This window comes from Lepisma saccharinum, chromosome 1 (genome assembly GCF_977018435.1).
Source record: "Lepisma saccharinum chromosome 1, izLepSacc3.1, whole genome shotgun sequence".
NCBI lineage: Eukaryota > Metazoa > Arthropoda > Insecta > Zygentoma > Lepismatidae > Lepisma > Lepisma saccharinum.
Genome location: NC_139229.1, coordinates 140,047,136 through 140,064,085, shown reverse-complemented (window position 1 = coordinate 140,064,085; position 16,950 = coordinate 140,047,136). Strand labels below are relative to the sequence as shown.

Below are 16,950 nucleotides of genomic sequence, written 5' to 3'. Positions count from 1 at the left end.
TGGACAGTGACAGAAATTATATCCTATAACTTGTTTGGGGGTCCTCTGAGTGTGACGTCAAACGAATGCGGCCATATTTCAAAGTGGTTACTTGTTAATGTTTCTTGCATTTTAAGGGTCTGTAATTGTTAGTTTTCTTCCAGAAAACACAGTGTTGGGAAATTCCGACTATTTCCCGTCCGGAGAAAATTCTGGGTCGGGAAATTGCGAATTTTTTCCAGCCCCGATCAAAACATTTCTGTCCCTGTGATGGATTCCCTAAAGGAAAAGCACAGATAAACGAATGGAGTAGGCTAGTGTTAAACAACAAGAAGAAAATGAAGATCAGTTATTCTCAGTCTATGGTTACTCTCTCTCTTAGGTGGTTGTCAAAAGGATTAGTTTTGGTGGATTTCATAATCCGTGTTTACAATGATTTATATACTAAAATATCGCGTAAAAAACAATTATAAGGAAGATATAATGTTGTGGTGATGAAACTTGATGTTGCATAGTCGCAGTGCAGATAGCTACAGAGGTGAGGAAAATGGCACTGAATTTCCTTTCTTGAAACTACAGGACATTTATGTACTTTTATCCTGAAATCTGATAAGTATTATAGGAAAATAGTATGAGGCAATACAGAAACATGTCATCTCTAAAATATACAAGTGCTTTTAGAGTAATTAAGTTTTTTTTTGTGCAATATTGGTAAAATGCATCGATGCAAGGAATGAAATATCTAAAACAAAGCTTAAGACACAGGTTACTTTTGTCGTATTGGGATATTCTCTTTGTGTGTGTGTAAAAGAGGCAACTTGTAAATTTGAATTTTTCTAGTTTTAAATAAGAATTGGAAATTACATAAAACATATTAATGGTAATTATCTCCTGCTGAATGGAACTCTTTCCAGTGAACTCCCTATATAATTGTAATATTCTTTTACCTCCTGAGTGGGTCTAGGAAGTTCCGGTGCAAGAAATTGTGACAACAAGGTTCGTTTTGAAGGGATTGCAGTTTCCTCAAAATCCATTAAGTATATATAGAGTATAAATTATTTTATTTAGCTTAAAATTAAAGGTACTTGTTTACTATCCTTCGGACACATTTATTTATTTTTACAGAAGAAACTACTTACCGTAATAAGTTCCTGTAGCATTGTCGAACATCGGGAAGGTGTTTTGTGTGATGTGGGAATGTTTCATAGCTGAAATTCATGTTGTTCGTTGAAAATTAATTCTCCGACGGAGAATAGCTAGCGCCACGAACCATTGGCGCGTGGATAGGTTAGTTCTGTTAGGTTAGGAAAGATAGTTAAAATTTGGTGTCGTGTTAGTATCAGGATCTAGAAATTGGAAATAATTGCGAACCATTGGTGCTAGCCCCACGAATCATTGGCACGTGGTTAGGTTAGTTCTGTTAGGTTAGGAAACATAGTTAAAATTTGGTGTCGTGTTAGTATCAGGATCTAGAAATTGGAAATAATTGCGAACCATTGGTGCTAGCCCCACGAATCATTGGCACGTGGTTAGGTTAGTTCTGTTAGGTTAGGAAACATAGTTAAAATTTGGTGTCGTGTTAGTATCAGGATCTAGAAATTGGAAATAATTGCGAACCATTGGCGCGTTGTTAGGTCAGTTCGTCTCAGGCAAGCGAAAGGCCTATCAGAAAGACGTACTGGTAATGGGAAAAATTGCAATTAATTTCATAAAAACAACATTGATACACCTTCAGGGATGTTCCGTGAAGCAGATACGTAAGTATGAATGTCATACATTGAGGAAACGAAAAAATTAGAGGTGTCCAAAGGATAGTAAATTTTTACCGGTTCAATTATCACTCCTTTCGTTCAATTTAGCATATACGGCAGGGCACGAAAATTCCGGTCGCCAGGTCGCCATTGGCGACCAAAAGTTTGGGGCTGGCGACTAAAATTTTGTTGTTTCAAATGTGTGTCAAACATGCCCGAACATCTCAATCCAATGTTCATTGGTTTTGGAAAGCAAGCTGATTGAAAACCCCGTGTCCACTCAATGCCGACCCCATCTTACAAATTTATTTAATGTAGCATACTATGTAGCTAAACATCAGCCTTCTGATGGATGAATCCAGATAGATCATCAGTCGAGCATGCAAATGTGTACGTATGTTCGATACGTGGATGCAAATTATGGCCACATCAAAGAGGACCTTTTAGGAGTAATAGAGCTCACAAACTCTACTTCTGCTGGTTACTTCACAGCCATAACTGATTACTTTGATAAGGCAATAGGTTCAAATAAATACAGAAACAAGTATTACATTGTTGGCTTGGGTACTGATGGTGCAGCAAATATGGTCAGGCACAAATCAGGATTGGCTGTGCAAATGAAAGCTATTTGTAATAAAATGATAACTATTCACTGCCTTGCACATAGTTTGCAGTTAGGTGTATTGGAGTTAAATATCGTAGGGCATTAGATTCCATGATTAGGAATATTTTTCAGTTTTATCATGGCTCTGCTAAAGACTTCACCTCTTGAGAGAAACGGCAGAAGTTATAGGAGAAGAAATTCTAAAACTGAGTGGTATCCACACTATTAGGTGGTTAGCCAATAAAAAAAAGTGCTGTAAGAGATCTCTTGAAATCATGGAAAGCTGTTGTGACCAATCTTGAACAGGTGCTCCATAGAAAAGACAATGATGGTGCTAAACCTAAGGGTTTGCTGAAAAGTTTGAAGCAATTTAAATTTGTTAAGCTTCTGTACTTCCTTTTGGATTTTTACAGGAAATTGAACCCGTTAAGCGTGGCACTACAAAATAAGAATCTTTTGATTTCATCTCTGAAAGTGAGAATTGAACACTGTATTTCAGTTTTGGCTGACCTGGAATCTAATGTTGGACCAAGCGAACAAGATTTCTTGGACCATGTATCCATTTCAGGGAAGATCAGGGATGTGCAGCTCACAAACATTCAAAATGGAGAGCAAGAGTTTCAGACTGTTAGAGGAAACGTAATTAACAATGCGAAGGTGTACATCACAGAAAGATTGCAATCTATATCAACAGATGTGATTGCATCTCTGCATGTTTTCGACACCTTGGGTTGGCCTCCCAAAGAAAATATTCTTCAGTTTGGGATAGAAGAAATAAAGAAGCTCTACATGTACTTGAACCCGAGCCTCTATAATGAGAAAATGGATGTTCTGTTAGCAGAGTGGACAGAATACAAACTTTTGTTTTATTCTCTGACTTTGAATCAGACACTGGAGAAGATTCACAGTGAGGAGTGTTCAACAAGATTCCCAAATTTGTTCCAGATTTTGACATTTTCTGCTGTTCTACGAGTGAGCACAGCTTCATGTGAGAGGTTTCAAGTGTCACAACAGACTGAAGATTGCTTACAGGAACTCTCTGACGACTGAGACACTGGATGATTTGCTCCCAGTTTCCGTAAATGAACCCCCCCCTCCCTCTGTCAGTGTTTGACCCAGCAGCTGCGATTGATAAGTGGTACTTCAGTGTAGAACGACAGCGCTACACAAACATTAATTCCTAAGGCATGTTATTTTTAATAATTGCTTATATTTTTATTATTTATCAATATAAAATAGTGGCGACCAAAGACTTGAGTCCGGCGACTGACTTCAAACTTGAAATTTCATGCCCTGATATACGGACAACATTGGTTTTTCTCGATGAAAGAAAATACAAGGAATTCTTTTAATTTTAACTTTCCATGTCCTGCATTCCACTTCTTTCTTCAAGATTCCATGTTGAATTACAAATTCCACGGCATCTTCCACACCCGGCAACAACTTCACGATGCATCCTCGACACGTCATCTTTTAGCGAAAACACGGCGTGGGTTGAAACACTGACTATGGCGTTTACGTCATCTGACACACGGAACATTGTGCTCTCGTGCAGAAAGCAAATGGCGGCAGTAGCAATAGCATGTCGGAAAGAGATTTTTGTAGAAAACCACATGCATTCGCATTAAAATGGATCAAAACTACATTCCCGAACTTCAACAACCCTACAGAGAATGATTTGCATAAGTACTTTCTCCTGTAAATTGAAGAAATACATCTCACCCAGTGGCGGTCCCTCCATGGAACAGAGGGAACAGGCTGTTCCCTCCTACTTACTGTGCTTTTGGGCTATTTAAATTATTTATATTAACATAATAAGAACACTTCTTTCTCCCGAAATCAACGTTTCCAAAAGTAACTCTGAAGAAAATCTTTCACCGTGGCTGGAAGTTTTTTGACGTCATCTACCCCCAACGCATCATGGTTCTCACCCCATGGTCTCTTAGTATCATGCCCTCTACTGTCTGAAGCCGAGTATTTCCGACCACACGCGAAGGTAAACAATTCCCATGGCACCACGGAAGCTGAACACTCTAGCTGTTCCCTCGGAGAGATGTTGCGGATTCACTTTTCTTCCAGTGTTTGCTATGTGCTGAAGTTTAATCGTGTCATAAGTGATACTTTTGAGTGTAGAAAGTCCATAACTTCCTAATCTCGTTGAGAACTTGCGTCTGACATTCATAACGAACTGAAAAAATCTTCTACAGTCTAAGCGTCTGCTAAATGTCTTGGCTAAACGCTGCGAAATAGCTTCCGAGGGAACAGCTCACATCCACCTGTTCCACCAACCCCAAGACCAAAGTTCCAAGGCACGCAGCTGCAGGACAAGAAAGCGAATGTTGCGAGTGTTGTATGATCGACCGGCTGAGTACGAAAGCCTGTAGTTCATTGAACTTTGCAGAAAATACAACAAACCAACACACATCCTAACTGAATTAAAAACTAAAACGAAATCATACACAAGGCATTTTCAAACGAGTTACTACAACCCTGTAAAATTATTAACTGGATATTCTACCAGTGGCAAATTATATTGTTGTCCTTGTTTAATCCTGAGAAGGGGTCTGGTTTGATTGATTGATTGATTTAGTTTATTTTACTTTGCGTTTTGTGCCTCTTGGCTAATTTGCGAAGATGGGGATGAGTGATGAAATGATGAAATTGATGAATGGACATTCACAAACAACCATACCCAACCGGGATTCGAACCCGGGACCCTTGGCGTCGCAGCGCAATGTGCTAAGCACTCGGCCACAGGCTCGGACCAGAGAAGGGGTCTGGAACAGGTCGGGTTTTGTCACATTAACAACTTCTACTAACAGGGTGGCTACTCACCGGGAATTTCTTGAATTCCGGGAATTATGCGTGAATTCTGCTTGAAATTTTCTCTGTAGACATGAAAAATTGCAACTTTTTAAAATCCCAATTCCATTGAATTTATACATATTTATTAATGACCTGAAACAAGTTTTTCACAGTTTAGATTTTACTTTTATCAAGAAAAGAAAGCTGCGTGGAAAATAAAACAGAATTCTCTCAATCCGTTTGCTTTGTTAGTGTTCTTTGCGGAACAATCCATCTGATGGACGGAAGATTATTGCAAGATAAAATATCTTGAAGTTGATTAGGTAAATTTAAAATTCTTATAGAATTAACAATTTTTCGTAGATTACTATTTCCCGTAACATTTGTGACTTGTGTTTGTAGATGTATTTATAGTCCCGAGTAGCAGTGGCGTGCCCAGGGAGGGGTTACCTATACTTTTTCTTGGTAGTCCGCCCTCATTTTGTCATATTTTCCTACCATTGACGTTCTTTTTTTAGATATTGGGCCAAAGGGGGGGGGGTATAACCCCCTACCAACCCCCCTTGGGCACGCCACTGCCTAGTAGCTATGTGAAATGACAAATGTAAACTCCACGCCTTAAATTATATATATGTACCGTCAAAGTGGATTAGAATTATTGGATTCATTGGAATCGCACAAACCATATATTGTTAATATAAGTATTTGTTGGTGTGTATGTGTGTGGGTGGTGAGAGACGGTAAAACCTTAGTTTGAAAAAGATAAAACATCTGCTTGAATTTTTGTAAAGTTTGCCTTGAAAACCGGGAATTATACTTGAATTTTATTATGGTCCTACAGTAGCCACCCTGACTAATCTAGCAAACGTCATGAAAAAAACTCAACCATCTGTGTGCCATTATTGCATTGAGGACGTTTGAATTACAAGAATACTCAACTCTATGAAAAACGTCAACTTAATCTACGAATAAAGAGATGAAACAGGTCACGACAAAATATTATTTTCTTTCTCTGATGACTCATAAATTTATATTATCAATTTTTTCTTTGTTGTGCATCAACAATTTTATTTTTAATGTTTTCTTTATATTATATCACATTTGCTTTAAAATTATTATTGTCATATAATTTTAACGTGCCTCATGTTTGTCACTTCTGACATTTCAATAAGGGTTGAATTTTACTTGATCTATTGTATTATATTAAGACACCCATGCGAGGGGGAGCAAGTGCAGGTGACCTGTTCCCCTGCCTGATTTTCCACCGCACGCCACTGGTCTCACCTATAGTAAAGTGTTACCCATAAAGGGATGTGAAGGTATGGTCTTACACATTCTGGATCTGGTGAATACTGGAGATGATGTGATCAGCATCATGTGAGATTTCTAAAAAAAACAAGCATTTATAAAATGCAGAGATGATATGACAGATGTAGTGAACATTATTGTAGCTCCATCTAGTTGGCTGCACTTTTTAACTCACTTTGACTCTTCTTTGCACCGAAGCGTCTAGTTGGTTGCATGGTGCAACACTGAGTCGTCTAGTTTGTTGCTTTGGAGTCAAGTAGTGTAATTAGTGTGTGCACTACCTTCCAGACCGGTGTATGTATGGTCACGTGGTGCATGCTAACTAATCAAATGACCATTTAAAACAGCAGACAGGCATTTGTTGAATCTTCTGAACTCCAACACTGCTTTGCGTCTAGTTGGTTGAACGTAATTTACTTGCACCACCCTTCACACTGAATACACCTGCACTGCACCCAGTGTTAAAAAGTGCAGCCAATTAGACGGGGCTTGTCTGTTATTTTTACTATAAAATACATGTAACTCTGTTCACTGCAGCAACAGATCTTGGAAATAAAACTTATTATTTTGTTTAAACACTCTGATTAACACTATCACATATAATAATCATTATTGTTATAAGTAATCATTTACTGAATTGCCATGCACAAGTAGATAAAGTGGAAGCAAATTTTTTATTCTTGTGACAAAAGAAGAATAAAATTGCAATAGTAAGAGTGTATCTTTGAATGAATAGAGATTGTTTTTAATTCCAATTGGAAGTACTGTCATTCAGTATTATTTTGACAGTATGTGCATGCAAATTGAAAATTATTTTGCAGATCCCAGTACATTATACTGCTTGTTCTTTTTGTGTGGTGGTTAAAAATATTACCAGTGCGTTGAATACAAGGGTAACATTAGTCACTGTGAATTACAGCATACAGAAAGAAGTTCAATTTTCCCCCATAATTATTTCCAGTATTTAAATGTATTCCTCAGCCTTCTACACAACTTGCAGGAATTACTCTGACCATCATTTTAGTAATTTGATTTTCTCATGTGTGAACGTATGGATATCTGTAAGTTAAATTGTGGTAAATTGGAATGGTGCTTTTGACACCAAGTAATTAAATTGACATTTATAATAATTCTGAATATATATTGCTGAAATGTTAATGTATCAGTAAGAGTATCATCATAGGCCCAACTGTAGAATGTAATATCCTCATCCAACAGATTCTTTTCAGTGTTATATTTTCCAGATAGACTGTGTACCAGGCTGGAATTACCCCTTATGCTTACATTCGTCATCTCAGCAAATATACAGGATGGGGGAAATGGTAATAGGAGATCGGCCTCCTTCTCCAGCACACTTGGCTCATACTTCGGAAAAACATCCACGGAATACATTGACTGAACTTAATGTTTTGCGTCGACACCGTGAGCTATGTGATGTTGTCTTGAATGTTGGGAACAGAAAAATCTTTGCTCATAGGTATGTTCTGTATCTTTTTCTAAGCTCTTTCTTATGGGTAATGATAATTGTATGTATATTAAGATTGAACACATGTCGCTTATTTGCTGTCAATTGAAGTATACCTGTAACTATTCTGATTGCAAGCTGGAATTTTGTGTTAGTTAACCAATATTTCTCTGCATTTTTTTTTGCCCATGTATGCCTAATTGATTGATTGTAAAAGTCCCAAAATTCTCCTCAAATGTGATTCTGCAGCTTGCTATGAATAGCAGTGGGTGGATATTGATTAACGGTTTATCGACTTCGGTATCTCCATATCCTGTATTATCTGGATATCCATCTACAGGATTTCGTGGCCTTTCTTGACATAGACTACTGTTTGTTATGTATTTCATTTCTTGACATAGACTACTGTTTGTTATGTATTTCATTTTAATGTAATTTTTCTCTCTTTTTCACGAAGGGTTATTCTATCAGCATGCAGTCCTTACTTCAGAGCCATGTTCACAGGTGAACTAGCAGAATCTCGCCAAACAGAAGTCACCATTAGAGATATTGATGAACATGCAATGGAGTTGCTGATTGATTTCTGTTATACATCTCATATTGTAGTTGAGGAGAGCAACGTACAGACATTACTCCCTGCAGGTTAGTGCATATTCATGGCAGTTTGTTTCTTTGTACAGGAAATTAGCACAAATGTAATATTCATTTCTCATTATTCAATAGTATTTAAGTTGCTTTTTCAATTGAAGCAAGTATTAAAATATATATATATATATTTTTTTTTCAGGAATAGAATGAGGAAGGGTGGATAACCAAAAATGGGGTAGGAGACAGTAAACACTTAGCACAATAAATGAAAAGTCTTCGAGGCTAGTACCTCATTGTCATGTTAGATAGAAAGAACAAAATAAACAAAAGCGTAGAGGTATAGAATACTGACGCTGGCACCCATACAGTGTTGTCAGAGAAAAAGAGATAGAACACTGGTTCCGACAAGCAGATCCTTTCACCGGAGTGGGTGGTGGGTAGGTTGCATTTTGAGAGGGAATGGAGAAATGCTTATTGGGTGGCTAGTTGAGTCTGGGGGGTATGGTGGCATGCATGCCTGATAATGTGTGTGTGTGTATACAGGGTGTCCATAAAGTTTCACGCCCTCTGGGTATTGTGAGAACGGCTGTAAATAGGAAGAAATGGCAAAAATATGTATTTCATGATGTTCAGGGGGAAACGTTTTGAGGCCAACTATTCCCTACCTGGCCCCCCCCCCACAAGGGGGTGGGCTGGGGTCGACTCAATTTTTTCAAATAGCAAGGGGGGGGGGAGTTGAAGAGTATGTCGTTTGAAAGGTCTTATCGTAACAACAATAATACAGCAAATCCACGGTCTCTACATAGCTCCAATTGACAATGGCGTGAAATCAAATGTGGAACATGACCAGCATTGGACAGGACTCCAACTCCTACAGTAGTAATCCTAGAGAACAGTGGGAGCAGGAAAATGTTCCTACACTGTAGCATGATTCGGAGATATCCTAGCAGTGTCTACAAATACGTAAACCCCCCCCCCCCAAGAGATGGCAAGCTTCGGTACACAAAACTGTATATCATTGTGCCCCCTGAGATTGCTACCAGGAGGACACGGACCGACATACACAATCGCAACTCAAGGCAAATGGTGAAGGAGGTACGTAGTTACATGTACGATGTCAACTGAAGGCGTGGGGGGGTGGTTTACAAGATGTTACAACACTTCACCACTAAAAGTCAAATTGAGCTTACCTACTACTGGCGTTCTCCACACATACACTCGGCCAGCAGTTGGAAATAATGTAAAGGATGACTCATCCGACCAGATTACAGTCTTCCACTTCTCCATTGTCCAGTTTTTATGGGCGTTGCACCACTGTCTCCATCTAGCAGCATGGTCAACAGTCACGAGTGGTCTGGAAATTGCAGATCTGCCATGAATATCCTGCTTGTGGAGTTCTCTTCTGACTGTTTTGACGCTAACAGGGTTTGTAATCACTGTATTCAGCTCAGCAGTGACTTTTGGAGCCGTGGTGATCTTCTTCTTGGTCACAATCCTACCCAATGTGTGTCTGTCTCTGTCACGCAACACACACTTGCATCCACGCTAGTGCTTCGCTTATGCGGTTTTTCTGGAAGTCTCGTAGGCAGTCATGATCTTCGAGACTGTGCCCCTTGATACACCAAACATTTCCGCTACTTTTGTCACGGAAGCTCCCACCATTTGCACTCACAATTTGCCCTCTTTGAAACTCTTGTCAGCTCAGATATGATTCACGATAACCTGCACGGACCGGTCGCTGAACTGTAACTGGCCCATCTGTCAGGTTGGCCAGGGTGTATACCTCGCAGGAAGTGCCAGTGACTACAGCGCCACCTACCATTCAGACGCAAATCGTGTTTGAAATGGCTACCTGTTTTATACCAGGTGTTTCCATATTTTTGTCCATCCCCTGTATATATGTCACAGAATGATTACTTATGTGTTAATGTTTAGAGGTATTGTAATCATCATCATATTAAGGTAATGTAGAAGAGTTAAATTCTTGCCAGTAATTGTGTTTGTTTCATTAGGAACTTTTATTTTCGTTATTAATTTTTCCCTTCCTTTTACAACAGCATGTTTGCTACAGTTAGCTGAAATTCAAGACATTTGTTGTGAATTCCTGAAGCGTCAACTGGATCCATCAAATTGTCTAGGAATAAGGGCATTTGCAGACACTCATTCATGTAGAGAACTCCTTCGGATTGCGGACAAATTTACACAGCACAATTTTCAAGAGGTAGGTTCTTAAAATTTACGCGGTACTTTTTTCCAAACATTTTTTGTCAGTTTTCATTTGAATTTGTTGTCCTGGTAAACATTGCATGCCCAATATTTCATTACTTACTTGAACCACATTGAAATCATAGAAATAATAATAAAGGTTCCATGAGAAACCTGGTTTGATTGTTAACTTTATTTAATGTATACAACTAGATGATAGCAGTGGGTTTTGCCTTGGGGAAAAAAAACTACATATTTAGACTCTCACTTCATAAAACCAGGATAGATAGGTACATGAACTACATTCATTTTAATTCAAAGTAATAAAGTGACAGAATTTGCACTAAATTACAGATTATTTATACAAAAATCTGTTATTTTACCAAGATTCGTATATTGAATAACACCAGTAGAAAGAATATCAATTAGTCTGGCTCATCTTCAGTACATTCTATAAACTCTTTCATTTCTGAATTTTGAGAATTTCATTGTAATTTATTGTGATCATCAACAATTGAATCAGCCCTGATAGTGTAACATTGAGCATAATGTATAAATGTGTATTCAAAGTATGTGTGAACTTAGTTTGTAGAACAAATGCTTCAAATAAGAAAATTAAATAAAATGTTAATTCAAAAGGCCAGTGAAAGCAATGCATTACAAATAGAGATGAAAGAAAAAAAAATATCACTAAATGTACATTTTATTTTAGGTAATGGAAAGTGAAGAATTTTTATTGTTACCGGTGGGCCAGCTTGTGGACATAATTTCCAGTGATGAACTTAACGTAAGAACTGAAGAACAAGTTTTCAGTGCAGTGATGGCCTGGGTGAAGTATAATGTGTCTGAACGGAGGCAGCATCTCTCACAGGTGAGTGTAGATATCGTATTTACTCCTGTATAAGGCACACTTTTTCCAAAGTTTTTGCCCCGAAAAAGTGTGGTGCATATTATGCACGGAATAGTTTTTTTAATGTTCACGGAACCCTATCATGTTATATATCGTTGTAAAGCTCGAATTCTCCAGTTTATGAATAACTAACTAACTAACTAGCCTTCTTAAACCTGAAGGTTCATGGCTACAGCAACACAAGCCTTCCATCTGTCCCTATCTTGAGCAAGATCTATATACTCTTTTCCATCCCTACAGATTTCCTTTAAATCCATCTCAACGTTGTCCCTCCATCTTTGTCTTGGCCTTCCTACAGGTCTCTTACCATCAGGTTTCCCAACAAGAATCCTGTAAACTCCTCTTTCCTCTCCCATTCATGCCACATGGCCTGCCCACCTAAGTCTTCTTGATTTAATCATTCTAGTAATATCTGGACATGAATACAAATTATGTAACCTTCTCCATTCACCTGTCTCCTAATCCCTTTTAGGTACAAATATTTTCCTAAGGATCTTATTTTCAAATACTCTCAATTTATGTTCCTCTTTCAATGTAAGGGACCAAGTTTCACACTCATATTATACTACAGGCAAAATTACTGTTTTGTATATTTTAACTTTTAGTTTCTTAGATATTAAACGAGAAGACAAAAGTTTATGAAGAGAGAAGTAACATGCATTTCCTGAATTAAGCCTACTTTTTATTTTCTCTTTAATATAATTTTCACATTTTAATATTACTCCTAAGTATTTGAATTTGGAAACTGGTTCAAACGAATAATTAGATTTTGATTATTACCTAACACTTGGTTTCGGCCTGTAAGCATATATTTAGTTTTCTCTTTGTTAACTTCCAAACCTATCTCTTTAGCAGTTTTGAAAAATATTTTAGCATTATTCTTGATTGTATTTGTATCATCCCCTAATAAGTCTACATCATCTGCATATGCTAACAACTGAGTCACACTGTTTAATTCTAGTCCTTCGTTAGTTTCTTTTACCTTCCTAACAGCATATTCTAAGGAAAAAATAAAGAGCAATGGAGATAATGCATCTCCTTGTTTTAACCCATCATGAATTGTAAATTTGTCAGAGACATTAATACCCACACGAATTTTACTTTCTGTTTCACTGGTGCATACTTTTATCATACTAACAAGCTTCTTAGGTATTTCAAACTCGACTAATATATTATAAAATTTATCTCTTTTGACCGAATCATATGCTTTTTTGAAATCAATGAATAGCTGATGGACACTTTGATTATATTCCCACTTTTTCTCAAGTGTCTGTCTGATGTGAAAAATTTGATCTGTAGTTGATCTGTTACGTTTAAATCCACATTGATAATCACCTATAATTTCATTAGCATATGGGGTAAGTCTTGTTAAAAGAATGTTAGATAATATTTTATATATTGTTGAGAGTAGAGAAATTCCACGGTAATTATTGCAGTTCATTTTATCACCTTTTTTAAACACAGGAACAATTATGGATTCTTTCCACTGTTGAGGTATTTCTTCTTTATTCCAAATTAAACAAATTAATTTATGAATTTGACATATTAATTAATTTCCACCATATTTAATTAACTCAGCTGGTATTAAATCAATGCCAGGTGCTTTGTTATTCTTTAGCCTTTTAATAGCATCTTTAACTTCTGTGAAGTTAGGTTCTGGAACTAAAGGTTCTGATGTGTGTACTTAATTTACTTCCGATTTATCTCCTATATGAACATTTAAAAGGTCATTAAAGTAGTCCTTCCATGAATATGGCAACAGTTGTCCATTCAAGATGGCGACACTTATTTGCAATGTGGTTGAAATAAGCTCATTACAAAAGGAAGGAACGTTCTGATTTTTATGATACTTTGTATGAAAAAAAGATAAGGGAAACATAATATGACATATATACCTTACCTTACCATCCGGCGCTACAGCTCCTGTCGGGCCATGGCCTCCTCCACTATGTCCCTCCATTTCTGTCTGTCCTGGCATTTCTGTTTCCATCTTGTTACCCCTATCTTGTTTAGGTCCGTGCATATTTCTTCCTTCCATCTGCTTCTAGGTCTTCCTTTCCTTTTAGTTGAATATAGCTTACTCTCTATTATTCTTCTCGGCATGGCATCTTTTGGTAGGCGATATACATGTCCTATCCAGCTGATTCTCCTGGCTTTGATAAAGCGAACTATATTTTTATGTTTTATTAGTTCCTCTAGTTCGTGGTTGTATTTTATTCTCCATCCTGTTTCTTCTCTAGTTAGTCCAAATATTTTTCTTAATATTGCTCTTTCAAATACCATTAGCTTTCTTTCTGTATCTTTGGTCAACGTCCAAGTTTCGGCTCCATATGTTACTACTGGCCTGATCAATGTATTGTATATTTTCATTTTTGTTGTTCTTGTTATTATCTTACTTTTCAGCAGATTTCTATTTGCATAATATGCTCTATTTCCTGCTCTGATCCTTCCTTCCACGCATCTTCCTATGTTATTTATTTCATTTATTTGATTTCCCAGGTATTTGAATTCATGTACTACCTCGAACTTCTTATTACCTATCTCTATTTCTTTTCTTCTTTCTGGTTTTCGTGCTATTTTCATATATTTTGTTTTATTTATGTTTACTTCTAGGCCCATTTCCTTAGTATAGTTCTCCATATCGTTAAATACTTGTATTAACTTATTCATAGATCTTGCAATGATTGCTATATCATCTGCATAAGCGCAGATTTGTGAGCTTTTATTAAAGATGGTTCCTCTTTGGTCAATCTGTTTTATAGCATCATTCAATGCTACTTGTATATTAAATAATGTTGTCGACAATCCGTCCCCTTGTTTTACACCTTTGTCAAATGTAAACTCTTCACTGAGTTGTCATTTTACTTTTACTCTTGCTGAGGTGTCCATCAGGGTCATCTGTACAAGTTGTCTTAATTTTTTGGGTATACCAATTCTTTCCATTGCTTTAATTAGTTCTTCTCTTTGTACACTATCAAAGGCCTGTTTAAAATCTACAAATAGCATATGTAGTTCGCTCCCATGTTCATAATGTTTCTCTAATATTTGTCTAATTACAAATATTTGGCCTATGGTGCTCTTATTTTCCCGGAATCCTGCTTGATACTCTCCAAGGATGGGTTCAATTATTTCCTGTTCCAAGGATGGGTTCAATTATTTCCTGTTATTTCCTGTATCCTTTTATTTAATATGCTCGAGAATATTTTATATCCAACATTTAACAATGTTATCCCTCTATAGTTGCTACAATTGTGTTTGTCTCCTTTCTTATAAATGGCACATATAATTCCTTGTCTCCATTCATCCGGTAGTTCCTCCTTTCTCCATATTTTACTAATCAGCTCGTGTATTTTTTGGTATAATTGTGTGCCTCCATGTTTAATCATTTCGGCTACCATATTATCACTTCCTGGTGCTTTGTTATTTTTCAATCTCCTGATTGCTTTTGTTACTTCATCTAACGTTGGTGGTTCTATTGTTTCTTCTTCCTCTTCCTCTTCTGTTTCCCGTTCTGTATTTCCGGCTTCTATTCCAGTTTCTCTTCTTGACAGTTTTTCTTTGAAATTTTCTGGAACTAAAGGTTCTGCTGTGTGTACTTAATTTACTTCTGATTTATCTCCTACACGAACATTTAAAAGGTCATTAAAGTAGCCTTCCATGAATATGGCAACAGTTGTCCATTCAAGATGGCGACACGTATTTGCAATGTGGTTGAAATAAGCTCATTACAAAAGGAAGGAACGTTCTGATTTTTAAGATACTTTGTATGAAAAAAAGATAAGGGAAACATAATATGACACATATGGAGTGTGTAAAAGCCTTAATGGAAGAAATCTTGTGCTGCTAACTGCTAGTTTGAGAGTCCTGAATGCGCCTCCTATAAATGTTTCGTTAGTCATAGAAAAAGTACATATTTTGAAGTTTTATAGAGGAAATTAGCAAAACCACTTATAAATGTTTCAAGGCCATGTGCTACAATTTTTCACTTTGTAATGTAATGTTCTCCTCTTGGTCCACATAGCAACAGGTGACTCATTGAATAGGAATGATGTAATTCACTGTTGATCTGCATAGCAACAGCTTTACAACCTACAACTAAGAAAGCCATTTTTTGAACCTGGATTGTACTGTGGATTATATACGACATATAATTGTTTGTCACTTTTCCCTATCAAAAACCAGGGTGTGCATTATACATGCTTAAATATGGTATATTTTATTGTTACTGTAATTGTCCTTATGATCTACCATATTTGCCTCGACATTACAATTATATTTGCCATGAAGTACATTCTTTTTTATTTAAGATGTTTGAAGTGAAGTTCTTTACTTTTACCCCTGAGCATGGGCGTCACCAGAAATTTTTGCGGGGGGGTCGGCCAAATGATGAGAGTTGAATAGTAGAAAAATAATAAGTATTATTACTATGGTTATAAATGTTATTATACAATAACAAACATTATAAACTAACAAAAATAAATTTTATTCGAAATAATAATAATTATTATTAAGTAAATCGATCCACCAAACTAGTGAATACCTGCACAACTATTTTCCATTATTTCTTTCGCATTTTATGCAGTTAGTACCGATCTATCCCCCCCACTCCGATGCCCATGCCCCTCAGTGTATCTCATCTTTTAGCTGATGATATTTATTGTGTGGATCCTTATAATAGTGCAAGAAAAGGTAAAGCATTGTGCATATCACTGTCACATGAACACATGTAGGGATGAGTGATGTGTGAAGTTACGCCCCTACATGTTCTCGATCTTGACAATCTTGCAGGTTATGTAATTAGCACCATGCTCTGGCTGCTTTCACCTTTCCCTCTTACCCTTAATGGATACCTCTCCTCAGCTATCTATTGATTACCGGCTGGGTGAGCCCCAGACCTTTCTTTATGTAAAGAGATTGTTGAAAATTTTTCCACCTCAGATCACCCACCCAGGGAGTTGAACCTGGGTCTCCCAAATGGCAGATCAACTGAAACATCATGAATTAGAATATGTACATGTAAGTTGTCTTTTTCCCTCCCCAATATTTCTTTATTTCTCTGCAAGATTTGTTATCTACTTGATGTTTCTCCTTTGCTTACATAAATATAGTATCTTTAATTACAATAGCCAATGTATAGCTTTACTACTAGTTATTTTAAAAGATTGCAAACTGTGAAGCAAAAGCATTATCGTTTGTGCAAATTATTATTTGAGCGTAGCAGTAGAAAAAATAGAAAGGTGGATTTATTTAAATGTAATATTTAAATGCATTTAAATTTATCTCGATTTAAAATTCAATACTTTAAATAGGCAAAAATAGGAAACATTTTGTGTAG

At 36.8% G+C, this 16,950-nt stretch overlaps 1 protein-coding gene across 2 annotated transcripts in view; it reads left to right on the top strand.

The window, feature by feature from the left end:
- The first annotated feature begins 331 nt into the window (after nt 1-331).
- The window catches only part of dbo (Kelch-like protein diablo), a 23,134-nt gene continuing 6,515 nt past the window's right edge, over nt 332-16,950 (top strand). Inside the window, exons 1-5 of one of the 2 annotated variants that reach the window (XM_083139357.1) lie at nt 332-517; nt 7,696-7,924; nt 8,370-8,554; nt 10,558-10,721; nt 11,418-11,576. In XM_083139357.1, the coding sequence (XP_082995483.1) occupies nt 484-517; nt 7,696-7,924; nt 8,370-8,554; nt 10,558-10,721; nt 11,418-11,576 (771 nt within the window). In that variant the 5' untranslated portion in view covers nt 332-483. Of the gene's footprint in view, nt 518-7,691; nt 7,925-8,369; nt 8,555-10,557; nt 10,722-11,417; nt 11,577-16,950 lie in introns of both variants that reach the window. The other variant, XM_083139366.1, reaches the window with a different exon arrangement.